This window comes from Olea europaea, chromosome 19 (genome assembly GCF_002742605.1).
Source record: "Olea europaea var. sylvestris chromosome 19, O_europaea_v1, whole genome shotgun sequence".
Taxonomy (NCBI): Eukaryota; Viridiplantae; Streptophyta; class Magnoliopsida; order Lamiales; family Oleaceae; genus Olea; species Olea europaea.
Window position 1 is genome coordinate 1,193,789 of NC_036255.1, and position 22,228 is coordinate 1,216,016.

A 22,228-nucleotide genomic window follows, 5' to 3' on the forward strand; every position below is an offset into this window, starting at 1 on the left:
AATCGATATTTGTAGGGACTCGTCTCGAGCGTGGCAAGGATTACACGTTTAATCTGGTATTCGAGTGGGAGGGGGAAAGGGATTTCGCCTCAATCGGATATGGGTAACAAGGACCCATCCTGTCCCATTTAACCTCCTCGTTTTATTTTTTATTAAGAATTTAATGCTGTAAATGAATAACTCCAAGAAATTTTATTAATTTTAATATAATATGACAATTAAAATTATTTAAAAAATATAATAAATAATAAAAATATTAGTTTACCAAATATATTTCAATAATTTAACTTTTAAAAATAACTAAATTGATTAAAAATTTTAATAACTATATTATTATTCCACTTTAATGAATGGGAGTAATAAAATAAATTATCGCCTCGCCATCCTGCTCGCCTCGTCTCGTCTTAAACGGATAACGTGACGGGTACGAGGGGAGGTTGTCCCGCCTCGAATCCATTATGTTGCCATCCCTAGTGCCCGTCGAATCCTTAACATGTGTTGTCATATTTTATTTTTTCAATTAATTCTAAGCTCTTGTTTGAGCTCCATTCTTTAAAAAAAAAAAAAAATATTTTGAATATTGTTTTGACATTATTTTAACTATATGTTTTTTAATAAAATAATATTACACGTAAATTCAAAATTTTTCTTTATTTTTAACTATACATTTTTCATCAATATATAATTCAAAATTATATTTTTTTTTTCTACAAAATGGATCCAAACAAGGGCTAAGTAATAAATAAATATTTCATATTTTGAAATTTATGAAATTTTAATTATAAACTTTATTGGATAGATTCATAAAAGTTATCCATTGTACAAAGAAGGTGTGCCAAAGGCATTCTAGAATCCCATATAACAGAACTCACTTTTACGGGGGTATTAATGACCCTTCATTGCCCTGAGAAATTTTACAAACTTCAGGCGCATTACTGACACGTGGTGGATTTCCAATGGCTATATCTATGGACTACGTAAGCGATTATTGCAGGTGAAAGTAACTCAGCTGACTAAATCCACGTGGGCTAAAACTATTCAGAGGGATCACGCGTACGCCATCCACACTGGAAAATACCCCACCGACGACAATACTTCGTAAAAATCATCGCAGGTCAACCCAACTTTGAGCAAAGTCTTATTTTAACCACACATTTTTAAAATTCAATTCATAATTCATCCTATGTTTAAAAACTCTCAATTCACTTTTTGTTCATATATTTCGAGGTATTCACAAATACAAATCCTTTATCAACAACTCATTTTTTTTAATTCATAATTTAAACCCTTTTTAAATAATTTCCAAACATGCTCTAATAAGAATTTATTCCAGAAATTAATGTAATTTCTTACATGACAAAGATTTTCTTGCATGAATACAATAGATGTTAATGAGACTTGTTAAATGTTTAGTTATGTAATAATCATATAATTTGATATTATGACAGTTCACATTTTAGTGTAATGTGATTCGTATTAAAATTGAGCTTGCATTGTTGTCCAATTTACCCACAAATAATGTCAAAAGGAGTCCACTAAGAAACTCTTTTGCTACATAGAAAATGAGGTTAAATTTGTGATTGAATGCTATTAGTGGCCAAACTCAAAAATAGGGTAATCGTGTTAGAATGAAAAATGATGTTTAGTGACTAAAATTAACTTTCAATGAAAGTTGGGTGACCTCCTGTGTTCTAACCAAGTCTACTCATTTTCTTCATTTCCCGAAAACTATAAATACTCTCCCTTCTGCCCCTTAATTTTTTGCCCTAGACTCTCTCTCCTCAGCCGCAACCACCTGAATTCCCTGATTTACCCCTCGAATCCTCTTCAACCTCCTCCATACCCGTGGTTATTCCGTCATTTCAGTGCCGACCAAGCTCGATAATTTCGACCCAGCAGAATTTTGATATGAATTGTTGAAAATTTGGGTTTCTTTTTTGTGTATTGTGGAGTTGAGATGAGATTAGTAAAAATTGTTTGGTTGAATTTGTGCGCGTTTGCGCGGTGGTGCTATCTGCGGTGAATGGAAGCGGCAGTGGAGGTGGTTCAGCGGGCGGCGGTGGCAAAGCTGATGGGATCGGTTGAGGGTTTTGGTGGTGCTAGGGGTGTTGTGGTGGACAAAGCCGAGGGTCCGCATAAGGAGATTGCTAGCAGTTTTGGGGTCCAAAAAGGTGGTTGCTTGAAAATAAGTGGTCGATTTTTTAGAGTATTTGTACTATTGTGTTTCTTTTAATGTGTGTCTATGATCATAGTTAAATGTGTTTTCTGGTGTATTTTCTGATATTTATTTCTTTTTTTCTTTTTTTTAGCTATTATTATTATTATTATTATTATTATTATTATTATTATTATTATTATTATTATTATTATTCTGTTTCTAGGAGATGACTTTTGAAGTTCAGGTATTCCCTTTACTTTTTTAAATTTTTAGGTAATATTATAATTTTCTTATTATAATTTTTTTTTTCTTTTCTCTTCTTTTATTAGATGACTTTTGAAGTTCAGGTATTCCCTTTACTTTTTTAAATTTTTAGGTAATATTATAATTTTCTTATTATAATTTTTTTTTTTCTTTTCTCTTCTTTTATTAGATGTCTTTTGAAGTTCAGGTATTCCCTTAACTTTTTAAAATTTTTAGTTAATATTATAATTTTCTTATTTTCTTTTCTTTTCTTTTCTTTTATCTTATCTTATTATTTTCCTTTAAAAAATTTGGGTTCTTCAGCTGTACTTGTGCGTATAGTGAAAATGTTACTCGATGATTGATTTTATGTTACCTTGCTAATTAATGTTTTAAATTGATTGCATTGTTCTATTCTGAATCTCTATTTATTGTTTGAGTTTTTTATTTTATTTTATTTTCTTTTGAAGTTCAGATATTCCCTTAACTTTTTAAAATTTTTAGTTAATATTATAATTTTCTTATTTTCTTTTCTTTTCTTTTCTTTTCTTTTATCTTATCTTATTATTTTCCTTTAAAAAATTTGGGTTCTTCAGCTGTACTTGTGCGTATAGTGAAAATGTTACTCGATGATTGATTTTATGTTAACTTGCTAATTAATGTTTTAAATTGATTGCATTGTTCTATTCTGAATCTCTATTTATTGTTTGAGTTTTTTATTTTATTTTATTTTATTTTTTGGAGACATTGGATGATTTGCCAAGCATGATACTTTGAGATAAAACTTTAAAAATATGTATAGCATTTCTTAGTTTTTCATTGGGCTAGTGGTAGGAATTCCAGTTAATGACTACAATATGATGCTTGTATTGTAAGTTTATCATTGAAGAAAACTGAAGATGACTGTCAAATGTAGAATGTTAGCCTTGCTAATGGTTGTATCGGCTCCGAGAAAGTTGCTTGAAGATTGTATTCACGTAACTGTATTAGTATGATAAGGTTTTAACTTTGAGGACTGGAGAAACTGCAACGGATTTAAACATTTGGGAGCTAAGAACTAGTACTAGAAGGAGCTTAAATAGTAGCCTTTTTTTTTGTCATGCTCTTTATGTTGTTCGTCACGTCAATATTAGCTGAAATTTATAACATAAGAGTCCTTTAACCTTTTTTTATTTCTTTTTCTTTTTCTGAGCTTCATCTGCCATAATGTTGGAATGCTTTACCTTCTATTAATTGTTATTTAATGTGAAAATTGTGACAAGAAAAGATGAAGATATGCATGAGCAATGAGTGAGCCGTTGACTTTATCTGTTTTCCCAAGTCGGTATCATCTTACTGCTATTTTCTTCATTCTTAATCACTCTTCTTGGAGCATAAACTACAGAATTTTAATAAAAATTGTAGTGGGTAAAGCCTTATTTCCTTAAAATTTTGCTTAATTAATTTCTTTTTTTTTTTTAGAGGAGAACGGGTAGTATTTAGATTCATGGGGTGGCTACCTTTAAATGTGAATGATTGTATATCATGAATGGTTTGACAATGTCTACTGGGGACCATGATGTAGCTCATTTTAATTCTTTTTCTGTCCTTTCTTTTCTTGGTTGTTCTCTTGATTTTCTCATCTTAAGATGTTGATATAGAAATTGCTTTTATTACTTTTGAATTTGTGTGTAATGCATTTCCCTGAACTCATTGTTTTCATGGAAGCAATATAGTTAAACCATCCGAAGTCTACCAATCCATATATGATTATACGCTAACTTTTGTAACTCATGGTTTCTTAAAATATGATTATGTCAATGAAATTCGTGCAGTTAATGCATCTACACCAGTTCTTTGGACCAAGGTGCCTGATTCTGAACTTCATAGGCAGGCCAGTCCAGTTTCAGGCTTTCCCAGTGATGACACCCCAAAAGACTCTGGGTTTAGGAGCATAACTTCTCTTTCTTTGAAGTCAGAGCCAGAGGATAAACTTTTGTCACGGAAATCAGGGAAAATATCAAGAAATAACAGTGGGTGCACTAAGAGATCCCGGATGGCACGGATAGAAGAAATCATTCATGTGGTGATGTGCAAAGGTTCTTGAGCTTTCTGTTTTACTTCCATTCATAGCTGCATTTTCAGTTTTCTTAATACAATGTGTTCAAGTTTGTACCCATTTGTTGCATTTCAACGTTCAACCTAGATTTGCATAATATTTCTCTAAATTTATGGGTCGGTCCTTCAAGTTTCGAAGTGCAGCCTGAACTTGCAATTTGAAGCAAGTGCATTTAATTCAGGTAAGAAAGCAATGCGCCTATTTTGCTTCCCTTTTTTTTTTTTTTTTTTTGGCATATCTCCTCACTAATTGATTAGTAAGAACTGGTAATTTCTACTCATTCACCAGATATTGATTACAGATAGGAATTTTTTTTTACTGTTCATCCCGCAAAAACATTTCAAGTTCTTTTCATTCGCTTGAGAGACTGCTAAAAGAGATCGCCTTTAAAGCATTTTCTAGGTGGGAATTCTAAGTTTGTTGGTTTGAGCTTTCAGTTAGTGTCTATACTAAATATAAATGCTGAGAGGAAAATGTTAATGCTCTTTCTAAGTATCAGCGGAGGTTTTCCAAACAAAATAGGCAAAAGTCTTGCATTCGAATTTCCTAAGGACGCTGGAATGTTGGAATCTGGAGCCCCTTTCACATTAAGGGGAGGAAAAATGAAAAACACTAAGGATTGATATCTCCTCCCTTTTCCGCACATCATTGCCATTCTCATATTCTTTCAGTTAAGCTCTCAGAAGAATAACATACTTCCCAGATCTTGAGTCCTGTTTAGACAGAAGTATCACCATAGATACCTGACGAGTCTAAATCTTGTCATCTTTTCTCTTTCTTTTTTTAAATTGTTTTAATTTCAGGTTTCTTGTGCCTGTCAAAAGCAATAATTAGACTTTGTGCAACTGCAAACTGATTTGACGACATCCATTACCACTTTCCTATATTTGCACAAGTTTTGGTAGCTCCATTCACAAGTTTTGTCTAAATTGTGGGGATTCATTTGGTACTCAATCTATTTAATTCAAAACTTTCTATTTTCTCTAAAACGCTTAATAAAAAACTAAGCAGAGGACTAATTTGCTGGTTATGTGACCATGCCTGTACTGGAAAAATCTTAAACTACAAGTTAAAGGCACATGCATATTATGAAAAGATAAGATCTAAACAATGGAACCAATAGGAGCTGTTTCCTGTTGCACTCTATTTTCTTTCCATTTAAAACCTTAATTTTATCGGTTCGCATCAGAAATATCATTAATAATATTTGAAATGTTAAATTATTTGGTTGAAGGACAAAAAGTTTAAAAATATAAGAGAGAAGATTTTTAAGCATCTACTATACCGGGAATGTCGATTTTATTGCTATTGCTTAGGATACCCTTTTTTAACTTTAGAATTCTCATGGAATTTTACTTTCTAGTAAGGGTCTCAAATGTCTCTTTTAATCATTAAAGCCCTGAGTGTTGACCAGAGTTTGCTTGATTTGAGTACTAATGCTTAATAGTTCCTGGAAAACTTGAGAGCTCAAAGTAACTTCAAGTATGGTGTTCTGCCAAATGAGTCAAATCTGCTCATTCATTAATTGATACTGCTTATGCTTAGTTGTCATCAAATCTCATTACAAGAAATTAAAGTTTTGCATTTTCATCAGCTTTCGCTCCAGGTTTCTTAATTTTAGATTCTGGTAATCTGCTTTCGTTTATGAAAGCAATTTGTTGTTGTCAGTAACAATGATGTATCCCGTCCATAAGTTGGTGAGTACAGGTTTGAATAATGCTAGATATAGCTAAAAAAACATTTCATTGGTGCACTTTCAACTTAGCTGGAGTTCATAGCAACGATATGTCGGAGAAAAAAAGAGTATTTTGTATTGTGCTAGTGATTCTGCTTCACATTTGTGAAATTTGGCATTAAAACCTGTTTGACTTGTGTATTTTGTGTTTTGAAAAGCTAGAAACTCTCTCGGCTCATGCACTTATAGTATTTTTATTCCCATTCCTGTCATAGAGAAAACTCAAGTGGCCAAGCAAAAGAACGGTTCAAATGGCAAACGTGGGAACAAAAGAAATAGGATGGTTCCCAAGAGTAGATGTGATCCATTGTCTCTGAAGAATGGCTTTATTAACTTCAATTATGCTGCTGGAGGCAACAACTTTTTTGGTAATTAGCGACTAAGCTTTAGCATTTTTCTTCTTGGAATTTTCATTTCAATGAACATGCAAAAAGATCATTTATTTTTGGCCATTGTTTTAAAAGTTTCAAGTGTCATCACTGTAAGAATTAATGTGAATAACTGGAATAGTAAATATGGGGAATCCTTTGCAATGAGGTTTGATAGAATCCGATTTTTAATCTGGATGAAGATCTTCTTTCGGAAAAATTGAAAATAAGTCAACTGTCATTCATTGAAGTTATCATGTACGCTTCAAAGCAAGACACGACAAGTTAATGCTTATACCCAATACATTTGGAGTTGACCCTAAATCCATTTTCCCATATATGTTTCAAATATATGACTGTTTGACAACTTGAAAAAGAAATTTGCATGCAAAGAATCTCATGTAACCCCACAATCCGAAATGAAACAAACAACTGAAAGAGAACTAGAGAAAATAAATATCAAGCAAATTGTTGCCAAAATATGTGTTTATTCATGCCAAAGCATCCTGCTAGAGAGAAATTTATTTTCCAACCAACATCTCTTTCTGTGGATTTTCAAATTTATCATAGAACCAAGCACCCAGCATTTAATCAAGAGAGGAACAGATCCAAGAGGCGTTCGAAATAAGCATGCACTTTTTTTTTTTTTTTTTTACCTAGATAATGAAGGAGTATGTCAAAATTGTCCGTTTTAATCAAGTTTACGTTTTTTTTTTTTTTTTTTTCAAAAGAAAATGCCATTCTTGTAAGATTCGAAATTTTGCCCCCTTACTGCAATGTTGGAGATAACTTTATAAATTGTTCAGGTTAAAGAGTTCTTTTCTTATTGTACGGAAATGATGGATATAGTTCACAATGTTTCTGGTGGCAGTTGGGCCTAAATTCATTTTATGTGATAGAATGAGGCCTCATTGATGGTTGAAGCAATTAAGTGAATTTTTTCAAGGAATTATCACGAAATCATGTTAAAGCATATATTTTGTCACCAAAAAGATAAAATAATAAATAAATAAATAAATCTGCCTTCAATAATCGGAACTTCTTTATGTATATCTACAGTATCTCTTTTTGTTTAAAGAAGTTGATATGCATATCATTCTTTTTGGGGTTGTGGAACTGTTCCTAGTTATGAGAGAGAAATGTTGTCGTGAACTCAGTTGGGTAAACTGCATTGTTTGATAGATTCTCATTTCGCAGTAGAAATGGTTATATTCTTAATAACTCTGCAAAACTTATCAAGTCAGTTTCTTCCATTTAGTTTTCACCTTTCCAACATAATTTTAATATGATGCATCATCTCTATAAGATGTTTCAGTATTGCAACATTTTACTTTCTTATTTCAGCCTGTTAATGGTATGCATTATGGTGGACACGGCGCACTGGTTGTAATGCTTTTGAAACTGGTCTCAAAATGTATTTCACTTGTGCTGCTGCATTTCCATGGATACTGATTACCGTCTTCCCCAAGTTGCCAAATTCTAATTTAAAGTTGGACTGGTTTATCAAGTCATTTTTTTCTTTCAGCATGGTCTTCTGCAGATGTTCGACCTTTTAATAGCTGATTCAACATATAGTAATAACAGTCCTGTTATGAAAATATTGCAATAGCTGATTCAACTAAACAATGGCACGTTTACATTTTGGAGACTTCATGCATCAATTTATGTTCTCAAGTGGATTTATTAACAAGAAGTTTCCAGAATTTGGCAACAATGCTAAGATTTTAATTCGACATGCTCAATCTTAAATATGATTTTGGATTATTTATTTATTTATTATTATTATTTTTTTTGAGGCCGCCTGAAATTGTTATGATGTGGTGTTCTATTGATTACCCTCGCATAATATAGAGTATGTAATCTGATTTTTTCAGCTAATGACAGTTTCAAGTTTCTGGTTCAATGATATAATAACGTTCAGTGGATAGTTTTTGCACGTCCAGAATGGCATTTTCTTTTGTTTGCATTGTCTCTAATATGTTCTCTTTTATCACTAATAGAAAATTTTGTAGTCTGATTTACATGTGTGTGTGTGCATTATCAGATTTTAAGCAGTTAATATTTGGTTGAAGACTATTTGTGAAATGAATGATCTGACTACAGACAATTTATTCAGGTCTATATGGTTTAAAACCTGATGCTTTTGATATCACAAAACATGTCAATGAGCTGTCTTTGAATGAGCTCCTTGATGGCAGTTATAACTGCCCTAGTATTACCAAAGACAAGGGAAAGAAAGCTGCGAATTTGAATAATAATCTTTTGGATTCGGTGAGAAATGCCTGTTCTGTCCTTCGGCTCCAAAAGGCGGTTCTTGCCCAGAAATGTGTTGAAAGTGACAACAGTAACAGTTCAACAGGATTGCCGATTGCTGGCTCTACAGCTAGCCAGTCTGATGGTGATAAAGAAGATTCTTGTACTGCAGATTTGACATCCTCTGACAAGGTTAGTTTGAACTCTTGATATACGTGGAACTATGCTTAGCTGGTGAGGAGCACCTAAAGATGGGGTAATAGTAAATGGATGACCAAGGTTATGCAGATCAATAGAAGCATAATCTTGTTGATCAACTTGACCCTCTATTAATTGTTTGGCAGGATTTCTTAAACTTTACAGTCTGCCGATATTCCTGTTTATACCTAGTAAGCCTATTGGTTTCTGCACTATGCTTCACAGTAGGTAAAAAGGCTGTAGGATAATTTTTTAGCTGCAGTTTGGCTGAATTCCTTGAGTCCATGAATTCTTACCATTGAATATTCTTTGACTTCATGTACCGCAAGCATCATTTGTAAGTGATCATAGCCAAAATCTTATGTATATCTTCAATTCGGGATAAACATCAAATGTAAAGCTATTGTTGCTGTCATTGTGATGATGTTTGAGTAATGCCCATAATATGTGAAGGAACAGTGGCATATTCATATATTGTGGAGCATAGAATATCAAATGTGATGGTATTGTTGCTGGCATTATGAGTGTTTGAACAGTGATGCCTAGAATATACAAAAGAAGCCAGTGGCATACTCACGCACTTTGAAGGATTAACACTTCTAGGGTGGAAAGTCCTGTCCGACACATATTGGGCAACCACAGTCTGCAGATACTCCTGAAGGTGGCGTCTTGCGTCCTGTATTCCATACAGATTCCCATGTGTCCTTTACCCACTTCTTTTTTCAAAAGTTGTGTCGAAATGTCCATGTCCCACATCCGTGTCCGTGACTCCTAGCTCAAAAGGTATAAGTTCGTAATTGATTTTGACATTTTGAATAACCAATTAGCTTTGATTGTTTATAAAGGTTTAGGGATCTTGCTGCCAGAAAGAGATTCTTCCGATATTGCTGCATTAAGATTTCGTAGAGGGTAGTAGCTCCCGAAGGAAGAACCCGCACCTGTGTGATGGAGCTCCCCTCCCTAATATCCAAATCCACCACCCATCATGCTGTTGTCGTTGGCGATGACAACATAATGTCGCCCGGTGAACCCAAAAAAATCGGCCTCACGCCACATAACGAACCACAATCGCAGGCGACGACCCTGGGTGTAAACCTTAGCACCGTCGCCCGATCTATTGTTTTACCTGATGATCCAGCCACATTTGAAGCAGGTGACGATGACTTTGGCGGATGGCGAGTGTTCAACGGCAGAAACTGACCTGGGATTCGAGCCCAGATGCCTCTAGATCCTCCACATTTCCGGCCCACGCGCCTGATAGGAGAGCGGGTCAGGTCATTTTGACCATGCGGGAGAGGCGGCGTGGTGGACACGACGATCTGGGCACGCGCTTGTTGGCGCATGGCGCCCACGCGCCGTCGCCGATGAAGGCTCAGATCGTGCAGACTTCACCCAGGACTATTAACTATCCTATTTCTTCGTATGATGCTTCGGTTGCATGGAATCTAGGGAGACAGAGGGTTCCTAATGGCATGTTGGTGTTCAGCTCCAGTTTCAGAATTGAGAGAAAACAGATTGTTGTGTCTGTCATTGATTCGGGCATGTTTAAGATGTCACAATGGGGATCTAAGATCTCCAGTGCTATTCACATGGGAAGATTTGGGCTGTTTGGATGATTAATATGATGGATAAGTTAAGGATGGCTAGTGTGTCGGAGGATTTTGTAGCCAAATTTAATGAGACCCCCCGAGCGTTTTTGGCACAAGGATGTACTAACAGTCGTGAAAGGTATCTCATAATAGTGCAGTATAAGGAGCGACGTTGAAAGGGTGTAGTGATGGTACCTGAAGGGTGTAATGGAGAGGGATGGGCAACGATCTCACGCGTGTTTCAAGCAGTTATAGAATCATTTGTTGCCGAAGATAAGGCCAAGCATCTAGTAGTGGAAGATCAGAGCCTGCAAGGGATGGCCTATGCTGTAGTTACAGCACATGCCTCTTAGAATGCTGATCAATGGGTACGGATGCAGAAGGATAAAGCGGTAAATGAGAGGAGTGATCCACGCGGGTGAAACTGGGGACCAAACAAGGAAAGCCATTTAACGGCGCATAAGGACAGCAATAAGACTACAGAAGGAACGTCTGATATTTCTGCAAACTATGCTGACATAAGGGTAGACATAAAGGCATTGAAAGGGGAATTGGATGAACTGATGAGGTTATTGGATAGCAGGAAGACAATGGGTTATAGGCAAACGTATTGTAATGCGTGTGGAGTGGGCTTAGATGATGTGTCTAAGGAGTTGAAATCGAAGAGGGCCCACATTACAGAGGTGATGGCTGAGCCAAGTGGCGTGGCCCAAGTACAAAGCAGAGGGGCGGAGGTGGAAGTAAGGGATAAGGAAGGGGAACCGAGTTTGATGAATTTGGAGTCAGAGAGACCGGATGTGGCAATTGAGAAACAACAAGGGGCAACAGGTTTGGCAACGATGGTCACGAATACCTACTGTAGGAGATATTCTAAGTCTAACAGGTTTGGCAACGATGGTCACGAATACCTACTGTAGGAGATATTCTAAGTCTATAAATGAGGGGGAATCAGGGACTGATAAAGCGCTGGTTGGGTGGGTGGAGGGCGCCTGAAAGGAGGATATAAATAGGGATGTAGTTCGGGTGGAGGAAGAGGACTTACAATATGATCAGTTTTCCTCTGGGGAGGTAGTGGAAATAAGTGAGCTTGTCATTAGACCACCACCATCGAGCTGGGCTCTTCAAAAAATTTTGGACTTGAGCAAAATGGTGGGGGTATCCCGCAACGGGTATGAACATAAGCTCTTGCAATTATTTGAGGAGTTGGAGGCGAGCAAGGGACAAAAGAAGGATACACCAGGAGGTAAGACAAGAAGAAAGGGTGACCGTGAGCTTAAAAGGCTTGATTGCTTGGTTAATTATGACATAAGGAGTGGTGAGTCAAGAAGAGGATTGATGGGGAGGGATGACGGTGCGTCAAAATGATCCAAAAAATAGTTAGCTGGAATGCGAGGGGGCTTAATGAAGCTGGTAAAAGGTTAGGTGTTCGAAATCTCTTAAGGGGTTTGAAGGTTGACATTGTTTGCTTACAGGAGACAAAGTTGGAGACCGTTTCGAAGGGTGTTGTAAGTAGCCTATGGGGGGACAGCATGTTGGGTATCAATTTGGGGGGTCATTGGGGGCTTTAGGAGGGGTGCTAATTATGTGGGATACTAGAGTCTTTCAGTTGGAGGAGGTTAGTGAAGGGCTATTTTCCCTATCCCTTTCATTTACAAATATTGGGGACAGATTTCGTTGGATGTTTATAGGAGTTTATGGGCCTAATGTCAGTGAAAGTAGATGCGGATTGTGGGATGAATTGGCAGGTATGATGGCTTGGTGGAACCTCCCAACATGCATAGGGGGTGACTTTAATGTGGTCCGCTTTCCTAGTAAAAGGTCTAGCGGCGGGAGACTAACGGGGGCTATGGAGGACTTCTCGGATTTTATCAGGGAGAATATGTTGGTGGATATGCTTTTGATGGGGGGAGATTTTACTTGGTCATCTAATTGGGAGCTACCTATTCATTCTAGAATTGATCGGTTTTTGATTAGTGTGGAGTGGGAGGCTAAGTACCCAGACGTCGCTCAGAGGAGATTAGGGAGGGTGTATTCAGATCATTTCCCAATTTCATTATTTGGGGATGTGGGATATAGCGGGAGAAGGCCTTTTAGGTTTGAAAAGATGTGGCTTAAAGCGGACGGTTTTGGGGAGCGAGTATGGACTTGGTGGGCCTCTTACAAGTTTAGGGGGTCCCACAGTTATGTGTCGGGTCAGAAATTAAAGGCTTTAAAAGGAGACCTCAAAAGGTGGGATGAGAAGAAGGTGGGGGATGTTAACTGGCGTAAAAATCAATGCACCTCAGAAATAGAAGAATTGGATAGGAAGGAGGAAAGTCGAGGATTGGGAGGGGACGAGAGGGAGCGACGTCAAGAATTAAGGGGAGAGTTGGAGAGGTTGGTGGAGATAGAAGAGATTTCTTGGTGCCAGAAATCTAGGGTCAAGTGGTTGAGAGAAGGAGATAAGTGTACACGGTTTTTCCATAGGGTGGCCAATTCAAACAGGCGCAACAATCGTATCTCTATGCTGGAGGTGGATGGGGTAACTTATGAGGACCCACAGGATATTGGTACCCAAATGGTGAGTTTCTACCAAAACCTTTATAAGGAGCAGTTTGATTGGAGGCCAGAGCTTGAGAGGCTAGAGTTTTCCACTATTTCTGAGGAGGATGTCAGTTGGTTAGAAAGACTTGGGGAGGACGAGATTAGGGAGGTGGTATTCAGTATGAATGATGACAAGGCCCTAATACCGAACGGATTTTCCTTCGCATTCTACAAGGCTTGTTGGGATGTGATATGATCGAACATTGTGGATGTTTTTGCTTACTTTTTCCAGTGTAACAGATTCTTGAAAAGCTCTAATACCACATTTATTGTGCTGATCCCAAAAAAATCAGGAGCGACAGACATTAAGGACTTTCGACCTATCAGTTTAGTAAGTGGGGTGTATAAGATTATTGGAAAGGTTTTGACTAATAGATTAAAGGAGGTGCTGGAAAAGGTGGTATCTAAATATCATAATGCTTTTGTCAAAGGGCGACAAATCTTGGATTCTGTTCTCATAGCAAATGAATGCATTGATTCAAGACTGCGTTAAGGGGGATGCTATGTAAACTTGATATTCAAAAGGCCTATGATCACGTGAACTGGGGTTTCCTATTGTATATGCTCAGACGATGTGATTTCGGGGCCAAGTGGTGCCAGTGGATTCAATTTTGTATTTCTACTCTCTTTTTCAATTCTAGTAAACGGCACTCCTGAAGGTCATTTTCGGAGTAGTAGGGGTTTGCAACAAGGGGATCCTTTGTCTCCATTACTATTTGTTATTGTAATAGAGGCATTCAGTAAAATTGTTGAAAAGGCTGTGGGGGAAAGTTTGTTAAAGGGCTTTAGGATTGGTCAACTGCAGATATCTCATTTGTTATTTGCAGATGATACTCTGATCTTTTGTGATGCAGACGTTGAGCACTTCAGGAACTTGCGTGGTTTGCTTCTGTGCTTCAAAGCCATATCTGGAATGAAGATAAATTTGGGGAAATCTGAGGTCATCACTGTTGGAGAGGTCGATAATGTGGAAAGGATGGCTGCTACATTGGGCTGTAGGGTTGCGTAGTTGCCTATGACATATCTTGGGCTCCCATTAGGAGCAAGGTTCAAAAGTACACACATCTGGGACAGTATAATGGAAAGGGTGGAGAGAAGATTAGCAAGTTGGAAGCATATGTACCTTTCAAATGGAGGTCGCTTTACTCTTATCAAGTTTACTATCTCGAATCTCCCCACTTATTTCTTGTCTTTGTTTCCCATTCTTGTTACAGTGGCTAAGAGACTAGAGAGGGTCCAAAGGGAGTTCCTTTGGGGAGGGTTAGGAGAGGAGAGGAAATTTCATTTGGTAAATTGGGATGCAGTTTGCTCTCCCACAAGGGTCGGGGGACTCGGATTGAGGAGCCTTGTATTGTTTAATAAGGCCTTGTTGGATAAGTGGTTATGGCGGTTTGGAATGGAGAGGGAGAGTTTCTGGAGAGAAATTATAGAAGAGAAATATGGCATTTTGGAGGGTGGATGGTGTTCAGTTGAGAGCCGTGATACCTACGGGGTGAGTTTATGACGGTATATTCGACAAGGGTAGAGTGACTTTCGGAATAGAGTGACCTTCGATGTGAGGAATGGCAATACTATCAGCTTTTAGGATGATTGTTGGTGTACTGATCAACTGTTAAGGGAGTGATTTCCTTCTTTGTATCGTATTGCCGTGATGCCATCTGCTATAGTGAATGATGTATTAGATACACATAACGGGAGATCAGCTGGAACATTGTTTTTAGGAGGGGACTACAAGATTGGGAAGTGGATGATTATGCAGTTCTTTTGACCTCTTTGTATGAAGTGCATATCAAGGTAGGAGAGAGTGACCTCATCAGGTGGATGTCGACAAGGGATGGCATTTTCTCAGTTAGCACTTATTTTAGATCCTTATTTGGATCTGTGGAGAATTTATTTCCTTGGAAGATGGTATGGAAGTGTAAACTGCCTCCAAAGGTGGCGTTTTTACTATGGACGGTAGTGAGGGGACAAGTATTAACGGCGGACAATCTTCGATTGAGGGGGTTTTATATTACAAATTGGTGTCATATGTGCAAAACGGATGGGGAAACGATTGACCATTTGTTCCTGCATTGTGATGGCGCTCGTTTGCTGTGGAATGATATTCTGGCTTCTCAACATATGGATTGGGTGATGCCATGGCGTATGGAAGATATGTTGAAGGCATGGAGGAGAAAGTTTCGTGACAAGAACAGTGAACTTATTTGGGACATTATTCCAGGCTGGATTGTTTGGTGCACATGGAGAGAGAAACGGGCGCTTTTTTGATGATCAGATAAAGACTTTAGAGCAGTTTAAAGAATTATTTTATTTGACATTATATAATTAGTTTAATGCTCAGCTTCTAGTCACATAGATGGATTGTCTAATTTCATGACGTTTATTTCTTGTTTAAGCATATAATACACTTCCTGTGTATCACCTTTTGATTAATAAAACATTTGATTACTTATCAAAAAGGGATCTTGCTGCCAGATCATAACGTTAGCAGTTGTATTGTTGGCATTATTTGATCTTTTGACAGTGCATACAACATGCCTAAGAACCTGGTGGAATACTTGTATGCAAAAATAACTTCTAATTGGTCTTGAAATTTTAAGTAATTAATTGAGCTCCTTGCAAAGGTTCAGGAATCTTGTGAAGAGAAGATCAAAACATCCACTTTAACTGTCGAATCACCACTATATAATCCAAAAGAAGTCTTGGAGCGCCTTGCACTTCCTCCACCAAAGGATTTACATTCTTTACTTCTTGATGCTGCCAAGCCTTCTTCAAGAAACAATACTGATCCCCGTTTAGGCAAGTCAGTTTGTCACAGGACTGGCTTACCACCTTTTCCATGGTCACATACTTTCTCAGGGCACAATAAATCAGTTACTGATGCAGCTAAAGTGTCCTCCAGTCGGACCATATGCCAAGGTAGATGGGTAATAGTAAAACATATTTCCTCTCTTCAAGAAGATTCCACTGGCTTCCTCAAGGGCTTGGAATCACTCACATACAATCACAGTTTAGTTCCTACAGTAAATCTCAAGTCAGGACTTCCAGAAAATGAAGTTGCTCAAATTACGTCCTCTGAACGAGTTTCATCCATGTCTGAAGCATGCTCAAGTTCCAATGTTTTTCCAGGTAAATTTTATTCAAGGTCTAGTTGCAATTAGTTGACTTCCTATTTTGAGTTTCAATATGTTCACTTATATTGTTTGCTTTTTCTTCACAATAGACGACTTTTTTTAAAGGAATTGTTTCAGATAAATATGTTGAACCAAACAAGTGGAATCATCGAGAACAGTGTATTACCATCATAATATACGTGTACCATGTTTGTTTAAGCTTAAAAGTTTACTTACACAAATTTATAATTAAAGAAGTTTTAAAATAAATAAGTTTTTTTGATAGGTCAAAGCATTTTGATTGTCATGTTAGATGAGCATGTTTCGGAGTTTTTTAATTTATACACACTTTAGGTCAAACCTACTTTTTATTCATACATTTTGTGGAATCCACGACTCGTTTTTATCTATTTATAATTTAAATCGTTTATAATCACCTCCAAACGCGAGCTTCCTTTCATATTAACATTTGTTTACATAAAGAAAAAAGTTTACTAATAACTTTTTCAAATAATTTTTTTATTGGTCAATGTTGGAAATTAGTTGTGTATTTTGAATCTTGATGGAAAGGTAACAGTTACTTATTTAACTTTTCTTTTTTTTTTTTTATATAATTTTTTTATTGGTCAATGTTGGAAATTAGTTGTGTATTTTGAATCTTGATGGAAAGGTAACAGTTACTTATTTAACTTTTCTTTTTTTTTTTTTTTATATAATTTTTTTATTGGTCAAGGTTGGAAATATTAACTGTGTTTTGAGTCTTGACGGGAACGTAAGAGTTACTTTCAAATTGATGTTTTTTACTCGAAAGTAAGAAAAAGTAAGTTCTCCAAATATGTTCCTTTATTTTGCAAGCTCTAGCCCAACATGCCTCATTTTTATGTGACCAACTGTTTGGACAGCTGAGTTTCTATTGTCATAACTGAATGTTTTAGATTCTTGAACTGACTGATTGTCGAAAACATTTTTGTTCTTTTCTCTATTTGCCATATTTTCAGCAGTTACAGATGAGCACCCTCCATCACACCTAGCTGCTGCTCAGATGCTGTGTGAGATGGCAACTCATTCCTTTAAGCAAAATACATGTGGAGTGACAAAATCACTGAAAAAGCCTTCTCAAATGTCCAAGAAAACTTGCAAGTTGAAATCTGTCAAATCTGAAATATTATTTGCAGCACCAAAACCAAAGACGGGACTCGACAATTTGGTCAAGGTCAAAGGCACTGATTATGGGTTTCCCTCGAAGAAGCTTAGGCTCTCAGCAGATGTAAAGAATGAGTATATTGGTCGTACAATGTCAGGAAGCAAAGAACCGTTAAACTGGTCTGCTCTACGGTCTATCAAATCCTCACCTAGCAAGCTATGTAGGAAGTAAGCTGCAGAAACAAAAAATTACAATCCCAACTTTGTAAAGAAATCATGTGGGATTTCACCACTCTTGGGTCGTGGACAAACCTCGTAGTAGTAGAGGAAGGTGGACCAGCGGAGTGGAATTGGGCAGATGGCAAGATGGAATACTCAAATAGTGTTAATTCGTAAAGTTGTTGCTGTTACAGTTAATATTAAACTGTTAGGTTTGTATATATTGTCACATGTAGGGTATGATTTGATGTCACTTGATGGGATTTAGGTTTTAATGTTGTAACATTACTTGCCTTTGTGTAGATCATTTGATGAGGCAAATGGAAGAATATATATGTTCGCAATTGTCTTCTCTTGTATAAACTTCCCCGTTTTGATTCTCTTTATTTCTTATTTTCAATCATAAATTATTTTGTATGTAAATTCAAATTTATTTATTTTTTGACCTTTTAACTACACGTTTTTCGAAAATTTACTATTGAAAACATTTTTTTTCCTTGAATTTTCTTTTTAATGACCATCAAACAGGTATATTTTCAGTTAGATAGGCAAACGAGCTAGAGATCAATGGATGAACTATGTTATGGCTGTAGGATACATTTTGTGTTACAAACAATGAGGTTATTTTATGTTTTCCAAATTACACGCAAGGAAAAGTTGTAAAAAAATGCTAAATGGCCCAGGCCCTATGAGATTTATACTGTTCATATTAGTTTTTTATTTTTTATTTTTATAATTGAAGTATGTTTATCATGGATTTGTCCCTACTCATATAAAAAATTGTGGCTGTAACTGCATTTACTATGTTAAGGCCTTGATTGTTTTTAAAAATTCATTTTCAACCACTCGACAATTTTTATCAATTTTTCAGTCACACATTTCATGAAATTTTTAAACAAGGATTAAGTAAACAGTGAACACGAGAATTTGTCAAAAAATTGATTGTCGATATATAAGCATTCTAGATGTATTCTTGGTCAGCTAATTAGACAAATGACACTAAATAAATAGAATAAAAATTACAAAGTTCATAAATTGGGGATGTAGCTCAGATGGTAGAGCGCTCGCTTAGCATGCGAGAGGTACGGGGATCGATACCCCGCATCTCCACTTTTTTGGGTATTTTCCAAAAAAATTTATCAGCCAACCACAAAATTAATGGTATTTCCAATTTTCGCCCATTATTTCGTGAAACTTTAGAAATTAAGTCCAAAATGAAAACATTTTTATATTGGTTGCCTGATCAATTGGTCTACATTAAAAATGTATGTCATATCCATGCCCAAATTATCTGTTATAAAATCTTATAATTTTTTAAACATTTTGTCCATAAAATACAGTACTCCATACGTATTTTCTTTTCTTCCCATTGAAAAAAAAAATAAAAAATAGTGAAACCGTAAAAGCGCCTTAGCAACAATGATGTAGACTAATAAAACGGCACTAATAAAAAAACAGATTGAAACTTGAAAGCTAAATAAAAAGATGAAAAATAAAACAATTGCTTAATTAAGAAAATTTACACAAAAATCCGTTAACGAACCAATTCTTATAAATAAACTATTGATTAAAGCATATTACATCAAGTTAAAATCAGCCAAATAATCATGAAATTGCGTGCACAGCTAGAAAATTTTTGTTAACACTGAGTCTTGACTCTTGAAGGTTTTTTTTTTGGGTGTGTCTGTGTAGACTGTAGAGTAGCATCTGGTGTCAATGCCTATTTTAGAAAACTTGTTGCCTATTGAAAAGGAAACTTCCAGTGAGCTTCGCAAACTAGGATTGCGAATGGAGATCGGACATTTTTAAAGTATGAAAATTTGTAGCAGCAATTGTAAAAACTTGTTTCATAAATTATAACAAAAAAGCCAAATGGGCAGAGTCAAAAATCGACCCAAAATCAGGGCGCTTGCTCAATACGAATTATTTCATCCTAAGTTCTAACCCAGAGACGGATTTGGGGGGGGGGGGGGCTAGGCTGTAGCCTCCCTACTCAGGCCCAATAGCTTCTTTTTAAGGTATTTTTTATTTTATTTTTTTGGTAAAAAACCAGTTTTTTACGTGTAAAATTTTTTTCTCACATAGTAGCCCGATTTGAAATTTTGTAACCTGATCTTGTATCCAGTTTTGAATCTGTCCCTGTTCTAACCGGATCTTTCTGTATATTTTTTGTCTGCAAAATATTTTTGTTAAGAAAATAGTCAAATTGTGAATTTAATTTGAAGTTCATTGAAAACCATCAAATCATGGTCATCTTTAAAATCCAAAAGACACCCACAAAACTGGCTTACTGAAGAAAGATGAATAGATTCGAAGAAATAATGTATTTGCTCATTGAATAATGTATGTGTCAATTTGTGCCAAATAAAAAACAAACAAAAATTTTACTTTAAGCTTTTCCCGAAATTGCATCTGAATTAGTCCTAAAGTGGTCGTAATAACGAATGCCGTGTTCTGACCTTTTCCTACATTACAAGTTTACAATTCTTCTTGGGGATTCCAATTGCAAAATTTAAACAAAACAAGAGCAGTCAAAAGCTTGACAGAATGCATCATGCATGATCCTACATTGGACAAAAATGAATATAATTTAAGAAGAAATGTGAATTAAGTTTGTCGATTATTATGTCAAGTTCAACTTATGAGGATACTCTCGTGTGCCCATTGATGAGACCAAGGAGTTGTTTCAAATATCAATCCCGCTACAATGTTCGAATTTTTTTTGACAGAGGGGTGATTGGCTCTCACAATGGCAAGGCTCCACTTTTTTTTGGACTTTTATTCATGCGAGACTCATGGCATATGAAAGGATGTCAACCATTCGAGTAAAAAAATTCTAGCAAAGTAGCAAAATTCTTCAGATATTGTTTATTGATCTAAACTTGTGAGTAGGATGGTTCATGAAAGGAAATTACTAAGAAAAGTTGTGAGGAGTAAACTGGTGCGTTGAAAGCGGAAACACAAAATGGTTCGAGAAAATGATTCCTTAAATATTAAGTATTTGTTAAATCAAGTTGAGTGATACATGAAATGGATGGATTAATTAACCAAAAAGCAGCATTCAATATGTTTGTGCGATGTCGATTCATTATAATTTCGCTTCTAAACTCTGTTTAAGTTATATATTTAAATAATAATAATAATAAAAAAGATTGAAACTTGAAACCTAAATAAAAAGATGAAAAATAAAACAATTGCTTAATTAAGAAAAATTATACAAAAATCAGTTAACGCCAATTCTTATAAATAAACTATTGATTAAAGCATATTACATCAAGTTAAAATCAGCCAAATAATCATAAAATTGCATTCACAACTAGGAAAAAATGTACGCAATTAAGGTATATTCGTTACATTTGACTGTATGGACTTAATTTAATTAAGAAAAAAGGCATGCAATTTAATTTGTCAGTTGACTTCTTCAGTTGCCCAATCTATCAAAATTGCAATCTCTACAAGTGTTCGCGAAATTATTTATTCCGATTTAAAATCTACCGCAAGTGTACGGTTCGTTAACAAGGAGTAAAATGGACTGGAAGTCCAAGTATCGATCCCACGAGGATTGACTTAGTTCAAATTAATCTAGTACGACCTTAACTGAAACACGACAACCAAATTGAGGTTTTGTACTTTAACTAACAAAATGTAACCATTGACGCAATTATGAATGAAGAATTATACTAAGTGCAAAATAACTTGGATGCAATTTAATTAGAATTTTATAGAATTAATGGATGTACTAACGCACTAGGATCACGAATCCCCAAGGAATACCCGTTCAATTGTCAATTATGCAAATTGGACACACAATTCCATAAAAGATGAATCGATATTCCTATTTTAATTTAGCAATCTCTCTCGAGCAATACCAAACCTATCCCAATATATGATTCGACTATATTTCTATGACGAATACTAATATACCGACATGCATTATAAATTCACGAATATCCAATGATTCACACAAGGCATAGAGGCATATTTTTATCCCCTATCGGACCCTATGATGATTTATAATATGTCGAACCTATTTTTGTTCTTTCGAATACATAAAACAGGCCACCACAATCATATAATTACGTGCATAATAATCATATGAAAATAAAAACGAAATAAATCAATTAAATCCGAAACTAGTGTTCAAATACGTCAAAAATTCAAAACAAAAATTAAACGTAGTATTACAAGGTTCATCGATCTCCTAGCAGTGATAAATCTAGCCTAACATGCTAAAAAGAACAAACCATAAAAATATTTGAAGAAACGACATCACCCGAATCAATCTTCAATTCGATCTTCATTTGGCGCGATGTTGTTCTCTTATTCTATCCTTCGTTTCTCCTTCAAAATCTCCTAAAAACATGTAAAAACGGCGTCCCTTACGTTTTGATCGAGTTTTTGTATTTATAGGATCCTAAAAATATTGTTTCCATAAGAGTTTCAGAAGAAAAAAGAAACTAAATTTTTCCTCGATAATTGCTCTATGCGACCGCATAGAGTAAAATTTTGGGGCATCTTTGTTTGCGGT

The 22,228-nt window shown here is 35.8% G+C and overlaps 1 protein-coding gene and 1 non-coding gene across 2 annotated transcripts; both read left to right on the forward strand.

Annotated features, from left to right (window-relative positions):
- The first annotated feature begins 1,743 nt into the window (after positions 1 to 1,743).
- On the forward strand, positions 1,744 to 18,086 carry LOC111368905. The gene is made up of 9 exons (XM_022990414.1): positions 1,744 to 2,171; positions 4,216 to 4,479; positions 4,902 to 5,003; positions 5,947 to 5,971; positions 6,151 to 6,206; positions 6,393 to 6,602; positions 8,719 to 9,047; positions 15,850 to 16,354; positions 17,337 to 18,086. The coding sequence occupies exons 1-9, from the start codon at positions 2,024 to 2,026 to the stop codon at positions 17,711 to 17,713; spliced, it is 2,016 nt and encodes a 671-aa protein (XP_022846182.1). The 5' UTR covers positions 1,744 to 2,023; the 3' UTR covers positions 17,714 to 18,086.
- Positions 18,087 to 18,737: 651 nt separating this feature from the next.
- On the forward strand, positions 18,738 to 18,810 carry TRNAA-AGC. The gene has a single exon. It is a non-coding gene; the product is annotated as a tRNA-Ala (tRNA).
- Positions 18,811 to 22,228: the final 3,418 nt, after the last annotated feature.

What these genes read in the sequence shown, in the direction of transcription:
- LOC111368905 (XM_022990414.1), top strand. Translation starts at nt 2,024, where the DNA reads ATGGAAGCGGCAGTGGAGGTGGTTCAGCGGGCGGCGGTGGCAAAGCTG. An exon ending in CAGTTTTGGGGTCCAAAAAG is followed by an intron (nt 2,172 to 4,215) that starts GTGGTTGCTTGA and finishes AAATTCGTGCAG; the next exon opens with TTAATGCATCTACACCAGTT. An exon ending in ATTTGACATCCTCTGACAAG is followed by an intron (nt 9,048 to 15,849) that starts GTTAGTTTGAAC and finishes CTCCTTGCAAAG; the next exon opens with GTTCAGGAATCTTGTGAAGA.